Source organism: Pygocentrus nattereri, chromosome 4, assembly GCF_015220715.1.
Source record: "Pygocentrus nattereri isolate fPygNat1 chromosome 4, fPygNat1.pri, whole genome shotgun sequence".
Taxonomy (NCBI): Eukaryota; Metazoa; Chordata; class Actinopteri; order Characiformes; family Serrasalmidae; genus Pygocentrus; species Pygocentrus nattereri.
In genome coordinates this window covers 11,277,231-11,297,089 of record NC_051214.1, presented here as the reverse complement: position 1 = coordinate 11,297,089, position 19,859 = coordinate 11,277,231, and the positions used below count along the sequence as shown (strand labels likewise).

The 19,859-nt window shown below is 39.7% G+C and overlaps 1 protein-coding gene across 5 annotated transcripts in view; it reads right to left on the bottom strand.

Annotated features, from left to right (window-relative positions):
• Window positions 1-19,859, bottom strand: part of LOC108427501 (interphotoreceptor matrix proteoglycan 1) — a 43,506-nt gene that overhangs the window by 10,298 nt on the left and 13,349 nt on the right. For 3 of the 5 annotated variants that reach the window (XM_017697704.2, XM_017697708.2, XM_017697705.2), the window contains exons 4-17: window positions 17,410-17,444; window positions 17,235-17,300; window positions 17,067-17,132; window positions 15,175-15,237; window positions 14,967-15,032; window positions 13,930-13,979; window positions 13,705-13,844; window positions 12,870-13,019; window positions 8,420-8,478; window positions 7,742-7,762; window positions 6,398-6,582; window positions 6,104-6,165; window positions 3,358-5,953; window positions 1,725-2,251 (exon numbers count right to left, since the gene is read on the bottom strand). In XM_017697704.2, coding sequence (XP_017553193.2) covers window positions 1,725-2,251; window positions 3,358-5,953; window positions 6,104-6,165; window positions 6,398-6,582; window positions 7,742-7,762; window positions 8,420-8,478; window positions 12,870-13,019; window positions 13,705-13,844; window positions 13,930-13,979; window positions 14,967-15,032; window positions 15,175-15,237; window positions 17,067-17,132; window positions 17,235-17,300; window positions 17,410-17,444 — 4,086 coding nt within the window. The remainder of the gene's footprint in view (window positions 1-1,724; window positions 2,252-3,357; window positions 5,954-6,103; window positions 6,166-6,397; window positions 6,583-7,741; window positions 7,763-8,419; window positions 8,479-12,869; window positions 13,020-13,704; window positions 13,845-13,929; window positions 13,980-14,966; window positions 15,033-15,174; window positions 15,238-17,066; window positions 17,133-17,234; window positions 17,301-17,409; window positions 17,445-19,859) is intronic. The other 2 variants (XM_017697707.2, XM_017697706.2) reach the window with 2 other exon arrangements.

Genomic DNA, 19,859 nt, shown 5'->3' with positions numbered 1-19,859 from the left:
GGAGACCTCAGCGGCAGACAGCACTTTGAATCTGTGGATTTGCCCTGTGACAGGGTCATTCAGGATAGCGCTGCTTTGAAGTGAAAGATCTCGCACTGCTGCTGCTGTTTTTCATAAGTGATGCTACACTCTGCTCTCACGTAGAGGTCTTTTTTCCCCAGTTGTGCTGTTTGTTGATGAGTCATGATTTCAGGTTAGACCTGTGTGCAGTACATCAAGTGCAATTATAGCTCTGCTTGGAAGATTTTGTACCTGAAATGACAAGGTAAACATTCTGCTATGCTTTATGTACTTCCAGTGCATACATCTACTTAAAATCTACACACTTGTAAACAAAAAGTATGTAGCCTATTCATAAGCACAAAAAAGGATTAAAATACAAAACCATCTTTGGCAATTACAGCTCCAAAACATCTACAGTAAGACCTAACTGCCTTTTTGGAGCACTATTTTGGCTCATTCTTCTTGGCAAACCAGCTTCAATTTCACAAGCTTGTGAGGGTTCCTATGATGCAGTCCATTTTAAAATGCTCCATAAATTTGAAGTGGGACTTAAGTCAGGAGATAGGCCTTGATGTGTTACTGATACTCTGTTAAGAGTTTATCAATCATTTACAAACGATCACTCAAAATAATGTGTTACCGAGACATGTAATGCCCCAGTACTGTTTGCAGATGCTACCACCTTCGTACTTCAATTTGAATACACAGACAACCCTTCTTTCTCCAAACATGATGAGCAACCAGAATACATTGTTCTAAAGCAGCTCTGACTGGACAAAATGCTTGTATGCACTTTTCAGCAAATTTCTATAAAGCTGTGTGTGGGATGTAGAAATGGAGATGATTGCGATGCAGTTCATTGCTTTTTGTTCTCTGTGTAACTTTTGTTGCTGCTGCTTTTAGATCATCCTGCAACTCTTTTCAAGCGACTGCTAGCTTCTCTCTAATCATTATTCTTGGTCTATGAACCTTCCACTTGCATTTTATCAAACCAGTTGTACTGACAGGGATATTTAACATCTCTTTTCCATTCATGTTTTGCTTGATAATCTAGTCTCTGAGAAACTTAGGAAGTTCTTTCACCTTTTCCATGATTGCTGCTTGTTGTGTGAAATCTTCTGCAGAATGCAGATAACATGAGATATTGCAGGCCAAATATCTTATTCCGAACATCTCATTTCAGCTGTACAACTGGTCTTCAAATGATCGTAACAACTGAGAGAATAGATTACTCAAAGATGAGCAGCAAGAGCAAGCTAAATGCTAAAGTTAGGAATGGAGCTGGGATTCTATATATCTTACCTCGGTTTTGACTTCATTTCTTTAACAAAACATTTAAAAAGTTGTGTCTGGTGTCCATTTTGTGCCAAATCAAGTTAGTCACTGTTTTCTTTCCAATTTTGTTTGACGATTTTTAGTTACTCTAAAACTAGCTTGGTTGTATTTATTAGTCTGTAGATCAGTGGTTAGGCTAGCAATCAAGGTTGGTTGACACCACAGGGATTCCCAGTGGTTTTATGATGCATTTTGCATGCTGGCCATGTAGTGAGATGATATTGATGAACAAATACATGCAAATTATATAAAATTATGAATTGTCTGCTACAGAGTACTACAGAACATGACACAAATTATATTAAACTCTAGTTTTAAGGTTTTAAGGTCTAACATTCTTCAAGAAGTGTGAAACAGACAGCAAAGACTAGGACCTTTTCACTCACCAGTTCAATGAATCTGTTTTCCAAAGACCTGTATTCAGGAGAGCTCTTGTTAAAGAGGTCATCAGAGAACATCATGTTTGTGACCCGCAAACTGAAGAACACCACTAGCTCTTTGCCTTTGCTAGCTGTGGTCATCGAAGGCGTCGTCAAATACTTCAGTGGCGGAGCAACTGTGCTCTCGAATGGATGTTCTTCATTGGGGAAAGTATACCCAGTTCCATAACTCAGCAGATCGATGGTCTCTGTGCTCACCACATCCATCTGATCCAGCTCTCCAGCTAGATCTTGCACTACAGTGTCTAAGTCATCCTTCGGTGAAGCCACCTCTGTTCCATCCATTTCTCCAGTCTCCACAGGTTCAACGTCCTCCACATCTACAGATATGGTTGTAGGCAATTCCTCTTCCTCCAGAGCAGGTGCTGATGTAATTGTTGGAGGAGCCTCTGTTGCAGGGGGCTGTTCTGGGACTGATTCAGTGACTTCTTCTGGCATTTTAAGAATGACTGGTGTTTCACTGGTGTTCTCATCTGTATAAATAAATTGAACAGTTGTTGAATTTGTTTATTGCCATGAAAATATGTAACACTGATTTATCAAATATTTATGACATAGTGTTGCAGAAAGTCTCTATCATATCAGATTTTCTTTCAAGTTCTTGATGCAAAAGGTTTCTTATCAAGCAGTTTTCTGAAAAACAGTGGGGCTAAAGGGTCTCTCAGCATAAAAAAAAAATTGCCATCTGTTGAAAACATGCCTACTTGCCTCCTACAGTGGTACCACAACAGTATCCAGAGTAAGATTTTTTTTTCAGTTTAAAGACTAGGAATCCCACCCTTCTGATTCATGGTGGTGAAGGTGGAAGGAATTTTGAAAAGCTTTTTTGGAATATACTTGAGTGGGCTGTTTTTTCCCCAGTCAGAAGGAAGCCAGATAGCTAACATTATAGCTAAGAATAAAAGCATGACGTCGGTATTTATTAGCCCCTACTAATAGCTGGGCTAGCCATCAGGATTGTTACAGCACAGTAGAGGTTTCCCAAGGTATGACATATCTGTGTAATGCATGCTGGGTATTGCAGTGAGAGAGAACACTCATATATGAAAAAACAAAATCAAGACAAGATCACACATTTTGTCAAACCGATGAGGCTGTGCTAGAGAATATTGCTTAATTTTAGGTCATAATTACTCATTTAATTACTTATTTAACCTGAAATGCCCCTTTAATTTACATACAAAGAACTTATTTTAATAAAATATTAAAATATTTGCACCTTTAGCATTTACCTGGTTTACCAGAGTCACACAAATGTAAAACATTAAAAACTTTTACAGGCCAAAGTAATGCAGGGAAATAAGCTACATGAAGTCTCTCTTTGGAGTATGTGATGTAATTAATGAATTATCGAAAGCCTAGAGTTTTGAATGCATTACATTACAAACTAGACAGAACATTTACCAGTGGAGGCAGCGCAAGGTCTAAAAATAGTACATTAATTCTTCCCAAGAGGTTGGGCTAATTATTACACTCATGCAAATGCACAGTTGAAGTATGAATATTAACTGCCTTTAATCGTGTTATGTGTCTTTCTCTCAGAACAAACAGTGGAAGATTATCATCAAACAATGTTCACCTCTCTTGATCATTTCAGAATCCTCAGCAGGTGATGGCACTTCATCTTCTTGTAGAGCTGTCTCAGTGTTTTCATCAGGTTGTGCTTCTGTTATAGTTGTTTCACCAGGCTGAACACCAGCTGTGGTATCCTCATATGGCTCTGCTGTTATGACCTCTGTTACTTCAGAAGGTGCTTCTGCATCTTCCTTGACAACTGGGACTTCAGAATGTTCATCTTTGGGATGATCCACATGCTCAGGCTGGCTTACATCCTCTTTATCCTCTGTGGGAATAAAGGGCAGATTTGCAGGCTCATCGGGGTAATGATTATCATAATAATCAATGCCCCCACCAGGCTCAGTGTCTCTGGAAATATCTGGTGGAATAATCTTAATCATATCAGTAGGAGGCTCAGTTGGTTCTCTCTCAGGTACAGGAGTTTCACTTGCTACCTCATCCTCAGATTCTGGTACCTTAACCTGATCCTCAAGCTTTGGTATGTTGATAGGAAGCTCAGCTGTTTCTTCCTCAGGTACAGGAGCTTCACTTGCTACCTCTTCCTCAGATTCTGGTACCTTAACCTGGTCCTCAAGCTTTGGTATGTTGGCAGGAAGCTCAGTTGGTTCTTCCTCAGGTACAAGAGCTTCACTTGCTACCTCTTCTTCAGGTTCTGTTACCTTAACCTGGTCCTCAAGCTTTGGTGTGTTGGCAGAAAGCTCAGTTGGATCTTCGTCAGGTACAGGAACCTCACTTGCTACCTTATCCTCAGATTCTTCCTTTTGTTCTGGTGTTTCAACCTCTTCTTTGGATTTTGCTGCTTCCTTTTCTTCCCAAGGTTTTGATAAATCAGCCCCTTCTTCCGGTGATGTTGCCTCAACCTTTACACCTGGTTCTGCTGCTTCACCTTTTTTCTCAGGGTGTCCTACCTCATGATCTTTGACAGTTTCTTCAACCTCAGGTTTTATCTCATGTTTCACTGATTCAGTGTCTTCCTCACGTTCTGTTACTTCTGCTATTTCTTCTGGTCCTGCTACCCCAATCTCTTCTATTTCTGTTCTTTCAACATCAACCTCACCCTCCCCTTCATGTTCTACTACTTTAACTTCATCTTCAGGTTCTACTATCTCAGTCTCTTCCCCAGGTTCTGTTACCCCAATGTCTCCCTCATGTTCTGTTACATCAGTGTCTTTTGATGGTTCTGTCTCTTCAACCTTTACTGTAGATTCTGATATGTCAGTCTTTTCTCCATGTTCTGTTCTCACATCATCAACTTCAGACTCAGTTACTTCACCTTTCTTCTCAATCTCCTCTTCAGGTTCTGTTGCTTCAGCCTCTTTTTTGGGTTCTGTTACCTCAACGTCTGTTTTGGGTAGTGTTACCTGAACCTCTTTTTTGGCTTCTGTTACCTCAACCTCTTTCTTGTGTTCTACTGCCTCACCTTCTTTTTTGGGTTCCGTTACCTCAGCCTCTTTTTTTGGTAGTGTTACCTCAACTTCTTCTTTGGCTTCTGTAACATCTACTTCTTTGGGTTCTTTTACCTCAACCTCTTTTTTGGGTTGTGTTTTCTCAGCGTTGTCTTCAGGTTCTGTTATCTCAGTGTCTTCTTTGGGTTCTATTACCTTAAAATTTTCTTCAGGTTCTGTTATCTCAGTGTCTTCTTTGGGTTCTATTACCTTAACATTTTCTTCAGGTTCTGTTACTTTAACCTCTTCCTCAGTCTTTTCAGGTTCTATTAATTCAGTCTCTTCTTCAAGCTTTGTTACCACAGCCTCTTCTGTGTCTGCTGCCTCATCTTGTCCCTCAGGTTCTGATGGACCAGCTTCATGCTCTCCTTCAGAGATTTCACCTGCAGAAAGGTCTTCATTTTCTGTGGGTTCTGCTGTCTCACCAGGTTCCTGAAACTCTTCAGGCCCTTTCACAGACTTAGTTATATCTGAACTAGGATCTTCTATTACCTCATCTTCTCTGTCTGGCTCGGGCATATGTGTCTCTTCCTCAATTGGAAGTGTGTTTGATTCTTCTTCCTCCTTAGTCAGTGACTCTAAAGGCTCAGTAGGAGGCTGTAAGGTCATGGCCCAATCTGTTGTAACTGGTAAGTCAGTGTCCTCAGAGGTAGGTGGTACTGTTGCTGTGGTGAGCAAAATCTGCATTGTGGTGACTGAGGTTGAAATGATGTCATCCTCTGGTATCATGTTAGGACTCAAGTCTCTGTCTGGGAATGGCTTATCAAGATGTTCATCGATTGGTGGTAATGGTAAGTCATCCTCTGAAATGAGGTTTGGAGTCTGATCATTGTCTGGGGCATCTGTCCCCTCTTCGCTAGCATCCTCACTTGGTGGCTCACTGAGTACATGTGGTGGTGGTGTGGGGAAAAGGTCTCTTATGAGCTCACCATTTTCTCCTGTTATTGTTTCAATCATGTGGGTGATAAACATCCCCTCTTCAGGTTCACTTGTTGGCAGTGTAGTTTGAAAGACACTTGTTTCTGTAGTAGCCGTTGGATTTAACAGTGTATCTAGGTCAATAACATCTTTGATTGGAGAAAGAGGAGTTTCCACAATCTCTGGCTTTTCTGTTGATATGCCTAGGTCATCGTAAGTTTCTGTCTCAGGGATCTGTAAAATAAAAACTGAAATGTTATGCTAGTGTATTCAACGTTGTACAAATTTATACATAAATAGTAAATAGACAAAGATTTTACACTTTTTGCTAGCGCTCAGGTTGAATCATCAGCAGAGAAATATGTGTTAAATGGTATAAGTCACCTCAGTTGCAACGTCCTCTAAGACTTCAGAGGCTGGTGTTGAAGTTGATGTCAAAGTTTTGCCTATTGTGATTAAAAACAATTGATGAAAGCACAGGTGATGCCTTTGGTAGTGAAAAAATTTGATCAAGTTCAAGTGCAGAGACTTTGATGTTTGCTTTGTATGCTAAACACATATCGTTTTGCTTTGGGCAACTATTGGAATAATTCAGATAACTTGGTGACATATATATTTTAACTAGATTTCAAAAAATGACCCATTCCTCTGACAACCTGATTCATCTCAATCATTTACCTGGATCAAAGGACAGCGTATCAAGGTCGATTGGCAGAGAGGCCTCCTCAGCAAGTGCTTTTTTCATAGTCTCCCTCAGGCTAGGTCCACCTGCTGCACTTATGGTGTCCTCCAGGCTGTCCTCTCCAATGTCAGGTGCAATAATCTCGAAGATAACTGCATAGTGCACTGATATTCCTCCAGATCTGTGGAGCCAGAATGGATTTCAGTAAGGGTTCAAATGGCTTACTACTCTATTAAACTATATTTCTACTTTACAAGGTCTATTTTAGACTTGCTCTGTACACCCCAAATGCAAATGATGTGGAGGCCCATAAGAATGGGCTTTGTTCTGAAAGAAAGAACAATTTTAATGATAATACAGTCAATATATCTAATGTATCTCATTTTGAGATTGCTGTAAGAATGTTGTAAGACTACTTGGCTTATTTCTAGATGTTTTTATATGTTCTAAGTCAGTGATTCCTAAACCAATCCTCCAGAGCTGAAGGGAAATGTGGATTGTCTGAGGGCCCAGAGGACCAGGTTGGTAACCACTGTATTTTATCATGTGAAACCAGTGAAGTTGTCATATAGTAGCTTGTTTTGCTTGTTTAGAGGTACTAGGTTGCAAAGGTTGGTGCACTTGGTCAAATGATATGTTTCTTTTATTTTGTTGGTTTTGATAAAACTTTAAAGGAAGTTGCAAATTTGAATTTAACGTAACAAAGTGTGGTCTGTGCAAAAATTATGGCACATTTTATATTTTAAATTTGATTTTTTCCAGGACATTAAACAGATAATTGTGCACTGAAATGTGCCGAAAAATGTCATATTTAAGTGTTCCCTGTAGAGCAAGGGTTCCCAATGTCTGTCCTGGTGACCTCACACTATTGACATATGTGTGCTTTCTCTCATCTAGCACACCTGATTCATCAACTAATTATCAAGCTCCTCATGTGCTGGATCATGGGGTTGCCAGAACTGGGATGATTGGGACCTCCTGCTGTAGAGGATAAGCTACCTTATCTTCTTTTAGAACATCAGCAGAACATGTCATTTGACTGGGGGTGTTCAAACTTTTACTCTAGATATATAAAGATCTATAAAAATGATTTCACTTGCCATCATTTTTTTGGCAGTGATCCAAAGTAAGTGGCAGATGGAAAGTGCTACCATGCCATTAACAGTAAGAGTTAGATATACTGGATGCCTTAATTACACTTCTACAGTACTAACACTAAGTGGTGCCAGGCCACATTATCGTATTAATTACCGTAAATGGCAGTAATAACATTACATTTAACTAGATTTAACTATATTCTTAAGATGTGCACACAACATACTACTATGTAATGCAATTACCCATCATTCCCTTCCGTCTCGCTTTTAGAGAAAAGAAAAGAGAGGTCAGTCACGTTTGGTGAGAAATCATAACAGCTAAAAAGGCAAAAATATTTATGACTTGAATGGATGTAACACTGCACTGCTATTCATTTGCATCTCAGAGAGCACAAATAAACTGATGAAAGACTGCTGGTAAATGTAAACATTCTGGACGGGTGTGACTGTTTTACATAATGACTGTGCATGGATTGGCATCCCTATGCGACTCAAGCAAAATGCAATAATTAGTCAGTGTTCACAAACAGTCCAAATTGACTAGAGATGATCATGCAATTTGGCCTGCTTCCCCAAAAGCATTGCAACATAAGGATAGCGGAGTGAGTGACACTATGTCTGACAGTTAGGATAATTCTATCGCTGTTATACTTCAGGGAAGCCAAGCCTGGATCTTTTCTTTTTTTCTTTTATTTCAGCCAGCTGTGCTTTTATCAGATGAATGGTATGTCGTTGCAATTAAGTCAGATGATTCTTTCATGCCCTGTGGGCAGCATACAGCCGATGACTCACCCACTAATCAACGAGCTTTAATAGGAAGGATATGGCTTTTTGATGACCTCTGAAAATGACCTCATCCTCTACGTTTTCCCTCTCATATCCCCAGCTGTGCTGAGCCTCAAGCTGCTTTGCATGACCTACCTGATTCCCAGCACTTGGATGTCTTTAAACCCCGGCAAGTCATCAAAAACATGTTGCATCTGTGCAAAGAAGACAAAGGGAGAGCTTTATTGTAAGGTTTATCTGCACCATCCACGTGTGTCAACTGTTGCTTCGCTAATTAGTGACTCCGCCAACTGGTGCCTCACCTCGGCCAATCATTAATAGTGCTTGGATCTGACAGAAGAAATTAGCATAAAATTCTTAGCAAACTGAGCCAAGATTTAAAATGCACCCTAATGTGAAAGCGCCTCTATTCCCCAGCTGTGTTCACACACGAGCCACTGTGATTAATGGCAAAGTGTGACAAAAGAGGTGAAAACAACTTTTAAAGAATTAATCTAACAGAAGAAAATGAAGCACATAAAAGTACATAAAAAATGTAGGAGATTCTTGGCATGAAGACGTTAAATTAAGCGGCGGTGAGCTAATCTGCTGGCTTTCCCTGAAGTGACCTGGCTGTCTTTTAGTAAGCAGCTTTTCAGCAGAGCTCCTCTGGAGAGCGCGCCCACAGTAAATTTAGTGGAAGTGCCTTCAAGTATCAAATCAAATTAATAGTCCATCATCTAATTAGTCTCATGCTGGTATGTCAGTGGGTCAAACGTAAGGGTTTTAGACAGGTAAACAGCACGTTTCTGCCATCTTGAATATGACATATGTGGATTGTTCTATTGAATTGGGCCAAAGTCTGAGCTGAAAACACATTTTAGACTAAAATCCTTTTTTAAAATCCTGCTTTGAGTGACCTTCTATCTTAAATGTGTATCTTAAAGAATGTTAACTGCAGAAAATGTGTTTCGGTAGTGACAGTTCTTACCCATGTTAGTAGAAAACGCACACAATCCTTCAAATAATGAATTTTTGTATGTTTTTAGCATGTTATCCATATATTATCCATTGTGTATACATTAATGTCATGGGTTTAAACAGACCAGACTATACTCCTTGCAGATATCTAAGGCCTGAATACAGTTTGACAGTATTCATTAATCTCTAAGCTGCTTATCCTTCTGGGTCACAGAGAGTGCTGGAGCCTTTCCAAGTGGTCACTGTGCGGAAGGCAGGAAACACCTTGGACAGGTCTCCAGTCCAATGCAGGGCAGACACTCGGACATATACACCTTTCAGGCATAACATTATGACCACCTCCTTGTGTCTACCCTCACTGAGAGTCCATGGGGGTCCTGACCACTGAAGAACAGGGTAAAATGGGGCTAACAAAGTATCAGAGAAACAGATGAACTACAGTCTGTAACTGCAGAACTACAAAGTGCACCTATACAGTAAGTGGAGCTGATAAAATGGACAATGAGCATAGAAACAATGAGGTGGTCATAATGTTATGCCTGATTGATGTACATTTACATACTCACACCTAGGAGCAATTTAACATCTCCAATACAAGGAAACGCAGACACTGGGAGAACATGCAAATTTCATGCAGGAGGTACCCTGGTCGCCTGGCTTGGGATCGAATCCAGGCCCTTCTTGCTGTGAGGTGGCAGCACCACTGTGACACCCCTTGTTCGACAGCAGTTTGAACTAATTCAAATGTATAATGATGATGATGAGGATATAACAATAAGCAAGGTCAAGGATTAATTTCTGATCAGGCCAGTGCCTGGGCAGTACAGTACAGTATGGTATGTTATGGATACAAATCCGGACCCAGAACTATCCGTACCCCTGTCCAGCACTGCATTGCCAGAACCACAGAAGCAGTCGGAGTTCTTTTTACCTTGTGTTGTCACATGATTTAGCACACAAAGCTAATGCTAACAGTAAACACAAACAACGGCAGCAAATATGAAGAAGCTTCAAACTCTGATTCACCTTTTACCTTTTTTAGACTCACAGATAGACTCACTTCTGGTGAGTGCTTTTTTTTTTTTTTTGCACCAATTGTTTGCACCAATGCTTGATTTTAACATGTTGGGGGAAAAAAAAAAAAAAAACCCAAAATGTGGCCTGTGGAAATGGCACATTTTATATTATTTATTGTTTTTCAATACATCAAATGCAGCATTCAAATAGAAACTGCATTCAAATGAGCAGAAACTTGAATTGAACAAAGCCAATTTACTGTTCTTCGTTTTAGGATTCTACATTTTGTTTCGGACAATTTTCATGGATCACATTTTTTGCACTAGAACCACAAAACTTTACAGGATGGTAGAGCGTGTACAGGAATAGTGTAATTTGCTTTTGGAACTGTTCACATGTATGATTTTTGTACAGCATTTGTTCAAACGCAAATGTCTGCCCATGTGAAATGACCAGTGAAATGCTGAGAAAATCTCACAAATTGACCTTCACAGTTTCTCACACATACTAGCACATTAGCAACCACCTGGGATTCCACAGCAGTGGCCTAGCAACACCTTAGAATCAGCTGAGATTCCAAAGCAATGACCTAGCAATACCTTAGAATCAACTGGGATTCCATAACCATGGCCTAGAAACACTGTACCAATCACATGGGATAACACAGCAATAGCACAGCAACACCTTAGTTAACCACCTGGGATTTTATAACAATGGCTTTTTTTCGGGCTTCAGGTTTATTCACAAACTTTTCCTTAACCACATATTTTTACTTAGAAAAAACATAATTTGGCAGGGAATGATCAAACGTTTGCAAATAACTGTACATTCCGGCTTGCTATGTTTGGTATTCCAGTGAAAGGGGACAACCCAATTCAGCACGGGTACTCCGTTATGGTACGGGTTACTTGCCCGTGGAAATGATGACAAAATGCAGGATCACGGATTTGTAACCTTACCAAACTGTACCGTACTGTCAAGTCAAAAACGCTTTTACATCAAGGTGGCTAAAAGGAATTGTACATGTAAACATTAGATGGATGATTAGGCCTTGAATATTTACAAAAGATGACATATATTAAGAAATGCTGTTTAGTTTTCAGGCCCCTTAAGCTTTGTCCTGTGGGATTGTTGTTGCTATTCAAATAGGAGGTTTCAGAGGAGATAATACTGTTAGAGTTGACTCCTGCATGTATGTATGACATCATCTGTTTTTTCATTTCCAATCAGTTTGACTTGAAAGATATATTTAGGTTTTGTCCTCAGGTCTTGTTTTTGAAGAGCATTAGTCTACATGAACTAGGATTTTGATACCCATCAAAAACTCATCACTTTGATATTCACTGTGGTTTGCTGTGGATGTGTGTTTGTGGGCAGAGATTGACATGAAAGAGAAAGCTCATTCAAACTTAAAAGCTCGCAAGCTGAGGTGGAGCCAGTAAGGGGGGGGGGGTGCTGCCCTTGAAGGGGGCCCACAGACATAACCAAAAGTAAATAAAGTTATAGTAATAAAATAACATATATAAATAAATAACTCAACATAATTACTGGTAGGTGTTGTTATAACTACAGTGATATAAAGGTCAGTTATAATATTTTCAGTTACGTAAGTTATAATATTTTCCAAGCAGCCCAGTAGTGGCTCTATAATGAGAAGACGGAGAAAAGGTTCACTTCAACTCAGACTTATTTTCTTTCTCATGTTTTATCTCTTTGAGACTTCAAACTCCACTGAACCCAAAAGAAAATGACCATCAAGTGGACAGGGAGACAGAGAGTTTGACAGATGGAAAAATGACTGTGAAAACATAAAGGGAGAATCAGGAGAACTCTAAAGGATCAAAAACAAAATGTGAGGCAGCAGAAGCATCTGTAAGAGGTGTATAAAGACCCCAGCTATGGGCTGTAGAGCAGTGGCTCTGTGTTCTCTGGAGTGATGGAGCTCCACTCAGTACATTCGGGATGAGTTGAGGTGTCATTTGTGATCCAGAACCAACACTTTTGTGGCTGACAACAATCAAATCCTCATACCAATGTTACAACACCTAGTGTAAAGTCTTCCCAACGGAGTAGAGGCTATTAATGCAGCAAAAGGTCATCATCGCTCACCCATAATTCTTTGGTGATATGAGGCTGAAATTTGGTATTCACCAGCTTCTTGTTTCAATGAGAAATTTAGCTGGCTAGCTGCCGAGACTTCAGCATAATATGAACAAATTTTTCTGCCTCTTACCAATTAAAAGGACCATAATACATTTAAATGACATTAAACTAAAAAAAATATAATGGTTATTGTAATTCAGAGAAAATAGTTGCATCTGTTTTTCTCTCATGACTGTTTGGAGTGTGCCTTTGAAAAACCTCCGTTTGGAGGTCCATGTAGCCCAAACACTTCGCCCTACCCCATCTCACAAAAAATCAGGACACCCTACCCCTTAGGCTTAAGGCTAAGAGGTAGGGGCGAGGAGTGAATTGCGATTGGGCCATAATGTATATCACAAATCCCTGGTAGTAGGGTCCTGAATGTATGACCCACTGCAGTGCAAATAATAATAATGACATTGGACATCCCTGGATTTGAGATCACACTAGCTTCATAGACTCTCACCTGGTCTTGTAGGTGGCGTGAGAGGTCGTGGTACTGAGGTGAATCTGCATCACCAAGCAGTTCCCTGTACCCAGGGTCCACCAGGCTTATACTGAACTCCACTACCTGCACCACCAGCTCCTCAGGCACCACGTTGGGCATCTCCAACTCCTGCAGAAATGACACTGGAGTAAACAGGAGAGCAGTTCTTTCTGGAAAACTGCCACACCATCATTAGATGATGCACCACGAGCTACATGAAATGAATGTTATGTAAGGTTACTCTTGAAAATTGAGTTTAATTTCCAAGAATGCATTAACATCTTACTTTTATGGTGCTTTCAGGTGACAGACAGGCATACAATTAGCTAATAGCAAAGATCTGAACGTGATGTACTTTAAAGCAATTTTTAGGCTTTCTGTGAAATGCAGATTCCTCTGAACTCAGGCTGACTCAGCACTAGAGTCTGTCTTTGTAATATTTCAAAGGTCTATGATTTGAGGTCAAAAGCAGAGCTGTGAATTTTTTAAGCAGTTGGCTGACGTTAAGTAGTCCATATCCTGAATGGAGTCTGCATTTCTTTCTCCTGTAGAGCTAATATTCTAGTATACCTACAGCTGACTGTTACCACTTGGGGGCCGATGTTAAAAATTCATTGTGAAGTATATTGCATGAGTTAAGAAGAACTTTCATCAGTCTGGCTGTGATGCTGAATTGAAGGCTTACACCTAGCTTTTCCACATGGTGCTACCTGCTAATCTAATGTCATAATTTGCCTGGGAAGTGTGAACAGAACAGCTTTATGATCCTAAATGCATGCTATTTCAGGGTGTTACAGCATGACCATGAACCGACCTCCTCTGGGACGTCAGTAGTTTCCTCTTCAAAGTCTTCTGAGGTTTCCACTGGCTCTGTTGGGATGCTGGGAGGGGTAGTACTGGGCTCAGATGAATCTATTGGGAACTCAGGCTGGACTGGGACCTCCTCTGGTTCTTCTGGCACAGCATACGTCATTTTTAATAATGGATAAATCAAAGGAATGCAAAACATTCTTGTTTCTTTTTCTCTTCTCTTCCTTACCTGTTACTATTGGCACAGGCTCTGTTACCGACTTAACAGTGGTGTCTTCTCTGTGGGAGAAAAATAAACATTCATATAAATGTTCGATTTTGTGTAGAGCTGTCAGAGACCACCCTTCACTTGCGGTTGTCCTATCCCTGCCAACCTTGTGGCCGTCATTGGGGCCTGGGACACAGGCGCATGCCATAGGGATCAAACAACAGTGCAAGATCTGGAAGACCACCAAAACTGTCCCCATCAGATAAACAGTACTTCAAACTTTCATATTGAGAGAGAGTCAAGCTCCACTCTTGCTTCAGATCTGAAAAAAATCCACAGGTGTTTCTGTCCATCCTTTTACTATAAGAAGACAACTCAACACTATGAAGCTTAAAAGACATGTAGCTGTCAAGAAGCCCTCTTTGAGAAAAGGATACAGATGCAAAGAAAAACATTTGCATCAAAACTGGAGATCTGGAAACCTGACGTGGGGCATAAAACCAACTTCTAAGACTGAACTTTGGAGGCGTGGAAAAATATCCCTACAGCTTTCTTTAGAAAACTGAAAGCAAGTTTCCTGAAAAGAATGGAAGCTGTAATAAAGGTGAAGAGTGGACACACTAAATGCTGAAAATCCTGACATACTAAGTTTTTGAGATTTCTGCTAATTTTTCCATTTAATACATTTTTGCTCACAATACTTGCCGTTTTGATTGAAGTCTGGGGGAGGAGCATGGCTGAATCCACTCCTTCTTCCAATGTAACACCTTGTAAATTCACATCCTCACCTTCTGTTTCCATAACAAAGTGTTCACAATCCCCACCACCCCAGCTCCTCCTTGTTCTTCAGTCCTGCATCAGCCCTACAACAGCTACATGGGGGAGTCTGGCCTTCTAGCCACAGACAGAAGCTGCCAAAAAGTTCTCCCTCCTCCCTCAGTCAGTCTTCCCTCATACTACCACCACACATCTTTGATGATTGCACAATACTGTATCTATACATTTATGTTTTTAGACATTCTTACATTAAAGTTGTAGCTGTTTTGTGGTGGCCTTACCTTTCTGGAGGTCCATCTGTTACTTCTGGCCCTGATTCTGTTACTGACTTAGCCGTTATGTCTTCTCTGTGGGTCCAAACGAACAGATACATAACATATGCAGTTTTCTGTGTTGTAGGTTTGATTGTAGTTATTGAACGTTTGGGGTTTTTAAACTTTAAAAAAAGCTGTTTTTGTGTGTAAACAGGCTGTTCTGTGGTGGGCTCACCTTTCTGGAAGTCTGTCTCTCACAACTGGCACAGGCTCTGTTGCTGACTTTGCTGTGTCTTCTCTGTAAATGTAAAATAGCATTTACATATTACATGTAGTATATTTTTAAGTGTGTTTGTAGTTGGGATGTCCTGATCTGATCTAAAGAATCAGGACTGGAGCCGTTCATGTGTCAAACACGAGGCCTGCTGGCTGCATGTCCTATTCAGCCCACAATATTATTTCAATTTTCTTTTCTAACAGGCCCATTTCACCCTGAAATGCACTACAGCTCCCAGCATGCACTTCAACATAGCGTGCGTTCTGACCCCTTCCCCCAACAACAGTCTATGTGTCAGCAGTTACACCGAAAGAAAAGATGCCTGGAGTCTAGTTCAAGAAAAAAGGCAGTTAAAAAAAAAAGACAATTTATTTTCATTTAGAATTATTTTTGAATAAGTATTTAGTGCCTATTTTGCCACTGCAGTTTTGGCATTTTTTGATGACCAATGGCCCGATCATTACAAAATGTTAAGTAAAAATGAAATAAAAACACAGCTGGCGAACGGATTTGCCAAGATTTTTAATATGGCCCTTTTAGTGGTTTGACACCCCTGTTCTAATGAATCAGGTATCAGCTGTAATAAGCCTGATCCAGTATCTTGTTCTTTTGTGTGTTCTACTTATGTCATGACCATAGAAGCATTATAAATGGTCATTATCCTTAATGTGCAGCAGAGAACTGTGTTTTCAGAAGTTAACGCAGTGATATAAATGTCTGCAGTGTGCAATACGAGAACATCTACAGCGAGTTTGAGCTAGTAGAGCTTCACTGACTGTTGCACATACTTTCAGACATTATGAATCATTGCATATTCATTACACTCTAAAATATGTATTGTGCATTAGTCTACACTCTTGACAAAATGTTTTTTCAAGGGTTCTTTAGTAAAGATAATGGTTTTATTTAGAACCATTTGCATGATTAAAGTTTTCTTGCAATGTGCTGTTGATGGTTCTATAAAGAATCTTTTTGAAAAAGGGATCCATAAAGCACCAAAAAGGGTTCTTCTATTGTTGCTATGTCAAGTTTGACATGATAGAAGAACCTTTTTTGATGCTATAATAGAACCAGTTTCAAAAAGCTTCTACATAGAGCCATGCACAACACATTCAATCTGAAGAACCCCGTCATGATGCAAAGAACCCATGCAAAGGGTTCTTTGAGTGTTCATGGTTGTATATGGAACCATTTTCTTTACGAAAGAGCCAAAAGCAAAAGACGTCCGAAAGATGTAGGACTAGAATATGTGTCTTAAAGAAGATGGTTCTTCAAGGGTTCTTAAGTAAATATAATGGTTCTTTATAGAACAATGAACACTCAAATGACCATTTGCATGAATAAATGGTTCTTTGCATGTTCTTCAGATTGATGGAGAATGTGTTGTATATGGTTCTATATGGAACCTTTTTGGATGTAGCTCTACATAGCATCAAAAAGGGTTCTATTATGGTTACAATGTCAAGCTTGTAACAATAGAACCCTATTTGGGTTCTATACAGCACATTCTCCATTAATCTGAAGAATTATTCCACGATGTAAAGAATCATGACTGTTCATGGCTCAATAATGAACCATTGTCTTTAGTAAAGAACCATTGAAGAACCTTCTTTTTTAAGAGAACACCACTATGCAGATATTAAAAATGAAGTGATTTCACTCAAGAATATTAAAATAACTAGTAGCCACATCGTCAGATGGGTTGTTAAAATTGGACGACAGTCAGTATTAAACACACTATACACTGGATTGGTCTCGGCTGATCCTCAACACTACTCAGATCAATCTGGGACATACCTAGATTGCTGAAATTGAACTGAGCAGCTATGGCTATTTTATGGTGGTCTCACCTGTCTGGAAATCTGTCTAGTACTTCTGGCACAGACTGTGTCACCGTCTTTGTTGTTGTATCTTCTCTGTGAGTGCAAAAACGAACATTTACATATATGAATGATTATTTATTTACTTATTTTTGTATTATTTATGTCATAATGTGCATTTGTGGCTGTTGGTCTCACCTTTCTGGAAGTCCATCCGTTACTTCTGGCGCAGATTCTGTTACCGTCTTTGTCGTTGTATCTTCTCTGTGAAAGCAAAATGAACATTGTTATATAATGTAGTTTATTGCTGTTATGGGGCTGTGATTGTGGATACTGAACATCTTGAAAGACAGCTATTTTGCGGTGGGCTCACCTTTCCAGAAACCTGTCTCTTGGCAGATTCATTCTCTGAAAGACAAATCACAAAGAGTCCCACTTTACCACTCTGAAAAATCAAACTACACTTGAGTTAGATGGGAACTAGTCACTCCTTAGTATGTAATACTGTAAGCCTCAAAAGTCCTTCAGATGTCAGAAATTTTGGAGTCAAATTCCATTCCAATTCCAAGTGATGGGAATTGAGTAGATTCCATTAGTCTATTCCAAAAACCAAGACACAGAGAAAGACATCACTATTAATTATGGAGCCCTTAAGGAGCCCCTGTAAAAAAAAAGTTAATGTCATTGCGTTCACCCTTGAACGTTTTGCGTTCCCTTGCAAATAAACTGCGTTCCCTCCCAAATGTTTTCCGTTACGATGCAACAGTTTGCATTCGCTTCCAAAAGCTGTGCTTTGCTGAAGCTCAGACATGGAGCAGCTTGTTGAATTTTACGTTGATCTTGGATTGAAATATAAAGACATAGTGTGTTTTCTCAAAATCAAACATGATTCTGCTGTTAGTGAGTGCAAACTGAAGTGTCCTCGTACAGTAAAAGCTACATTTACAGAAACTGCAGAGCTCAGACTGGCGAAACTGGGAGAAGAGCTTTTAACGTTAACTTAGCAGTGCTAAAAACAAAGCTGCATGTTAATGTAGGCAACGTCATTGGGCACCTCTGGTCCTACGTTTGCTTGCTGTCTGACGATCATATATTGAGAGGGAATGCAAAACATTTATGAGGGAGCTCAATTTTTTTTTTTTAAAACCACGACCCCTTAGGGGCTCCGTAATTAAGTGTATCTGACCTTAGCGAAGACATTTGGAGAGCTAATGTTAGCTAAATGACCTTTTCTGACTAATGGGGACTGACTTAGTTCTACCTGTTTGTCCTCTGTCAGCTCATTCACGTCAGTAGAGGTTTCAACACTGGCAACGTCGTTTCACTGTAATCTAACTTTTCATTAGAAATTTTACATTTACTAGTTTTCCACGTTGTGTAAAGTGAAATACAGCTACACTATCAACATATATGCTGTAGAACCAGGGGTTGGCTTACTGCGCTGTTGCGGCTCCACAGCAGTACTAGGTTATTAGGTAAAAATAAAATAATCCTCCTTTCCAGTAAAATTAAGCTCTGCTGATCTTTTAACACCGTTTTCTTAGTAAATAGACTTAAATGTTGGAGTTAATGTCTAACTGCTGGTTCACACTTTAAGATGAACATCGACAAATGGACTTCATAATCACTCCAGCTGGTTTCCTGATATGTTTAATGCAGTGAGAAACTGTCAAACACTAAAAAGGTTGTTAAACTGAAGTCAGCTTCTTGTTCGAGTTCTCCCGTTCCACCTTAAATGGTGCCGTTTAAGGTGGAATGGGAAAAGGTCGAATGAGAAGCTGTCTTCAGCTTCATGAAAAGTGATGTTGAGAGACATTTTAGAAGAAACTACCCTACTTTTGAGGGAAAATATCCTGTCAGAGACGTGAGAACAGCGGCTGTAGCTGAGCTAAAGCTTAATGCAGAGCAAAGTAAGTCTGTGTTTTTGTTTATATTACATTTTTTAGCCTACTGTAGTACATTAGCACATGCTGGGCCTAATTAACAGCCAATATGGTAAATCGTTACTTAAATAAAATGGATATAAAATGCTGTGGCTCCGAAGGCGGGTTAAATTTTTGTGTAAAGGACAAAATGGCTCTTATTAACATTTTGGTTGCGAACCCTGGTTTAATACTAGACAGTGACATCTGACATTTGCACGGATGCAGGTGAGCTTGAACATCCTTGTGAGGAATCGAATCCAAATCATTTCATCGAATCACATGGAATCCAAATCATTTTATTTACTGAAGGAAAAAAGTTGTGAAGTGTGAAAAATAGTTGCCTCCTTAGTTACTTTATCAACCAATTAACCAAATTTAGTTCATAATTAAAAAAGAAACACCCAGGCTTGATTACTCCCAGCCTTGTCGGATCTAAACAGCACTTAAGAAAAAAAAATAATAATAAATTACATTATATTATATAGCACCTGTCACAATGGCAAGGCTGCTTTATATAACAAAGAACACACACACACACACACACACACACACACACACACACACACACACACACACACACACACACACACACACACACAGGAAGCTAAAGTACAGCTGCACTGTCAATGTGTATTGATGTGTGAGCAGTGAAGGGGGAAGAGAAATGCTCATGAAAAAGAAAAGTCTTTAAATCAGAACCTTATCTAATCTTATTCTTAGATAGAACCTTATCTATCTTAAATAGAATCTTTCCAGCAATGTGAAGTAAGCTAAAAGGTCCCAACAAGCTGCACACATGCTGTGATGAAAAGACATTCCGGAAAAGATGAGGAAGACAGTTATTGAAATATGTCAGGCTGGAAAGGGTTACAGAGCCATTTCTAAAGCTCTGGGACTT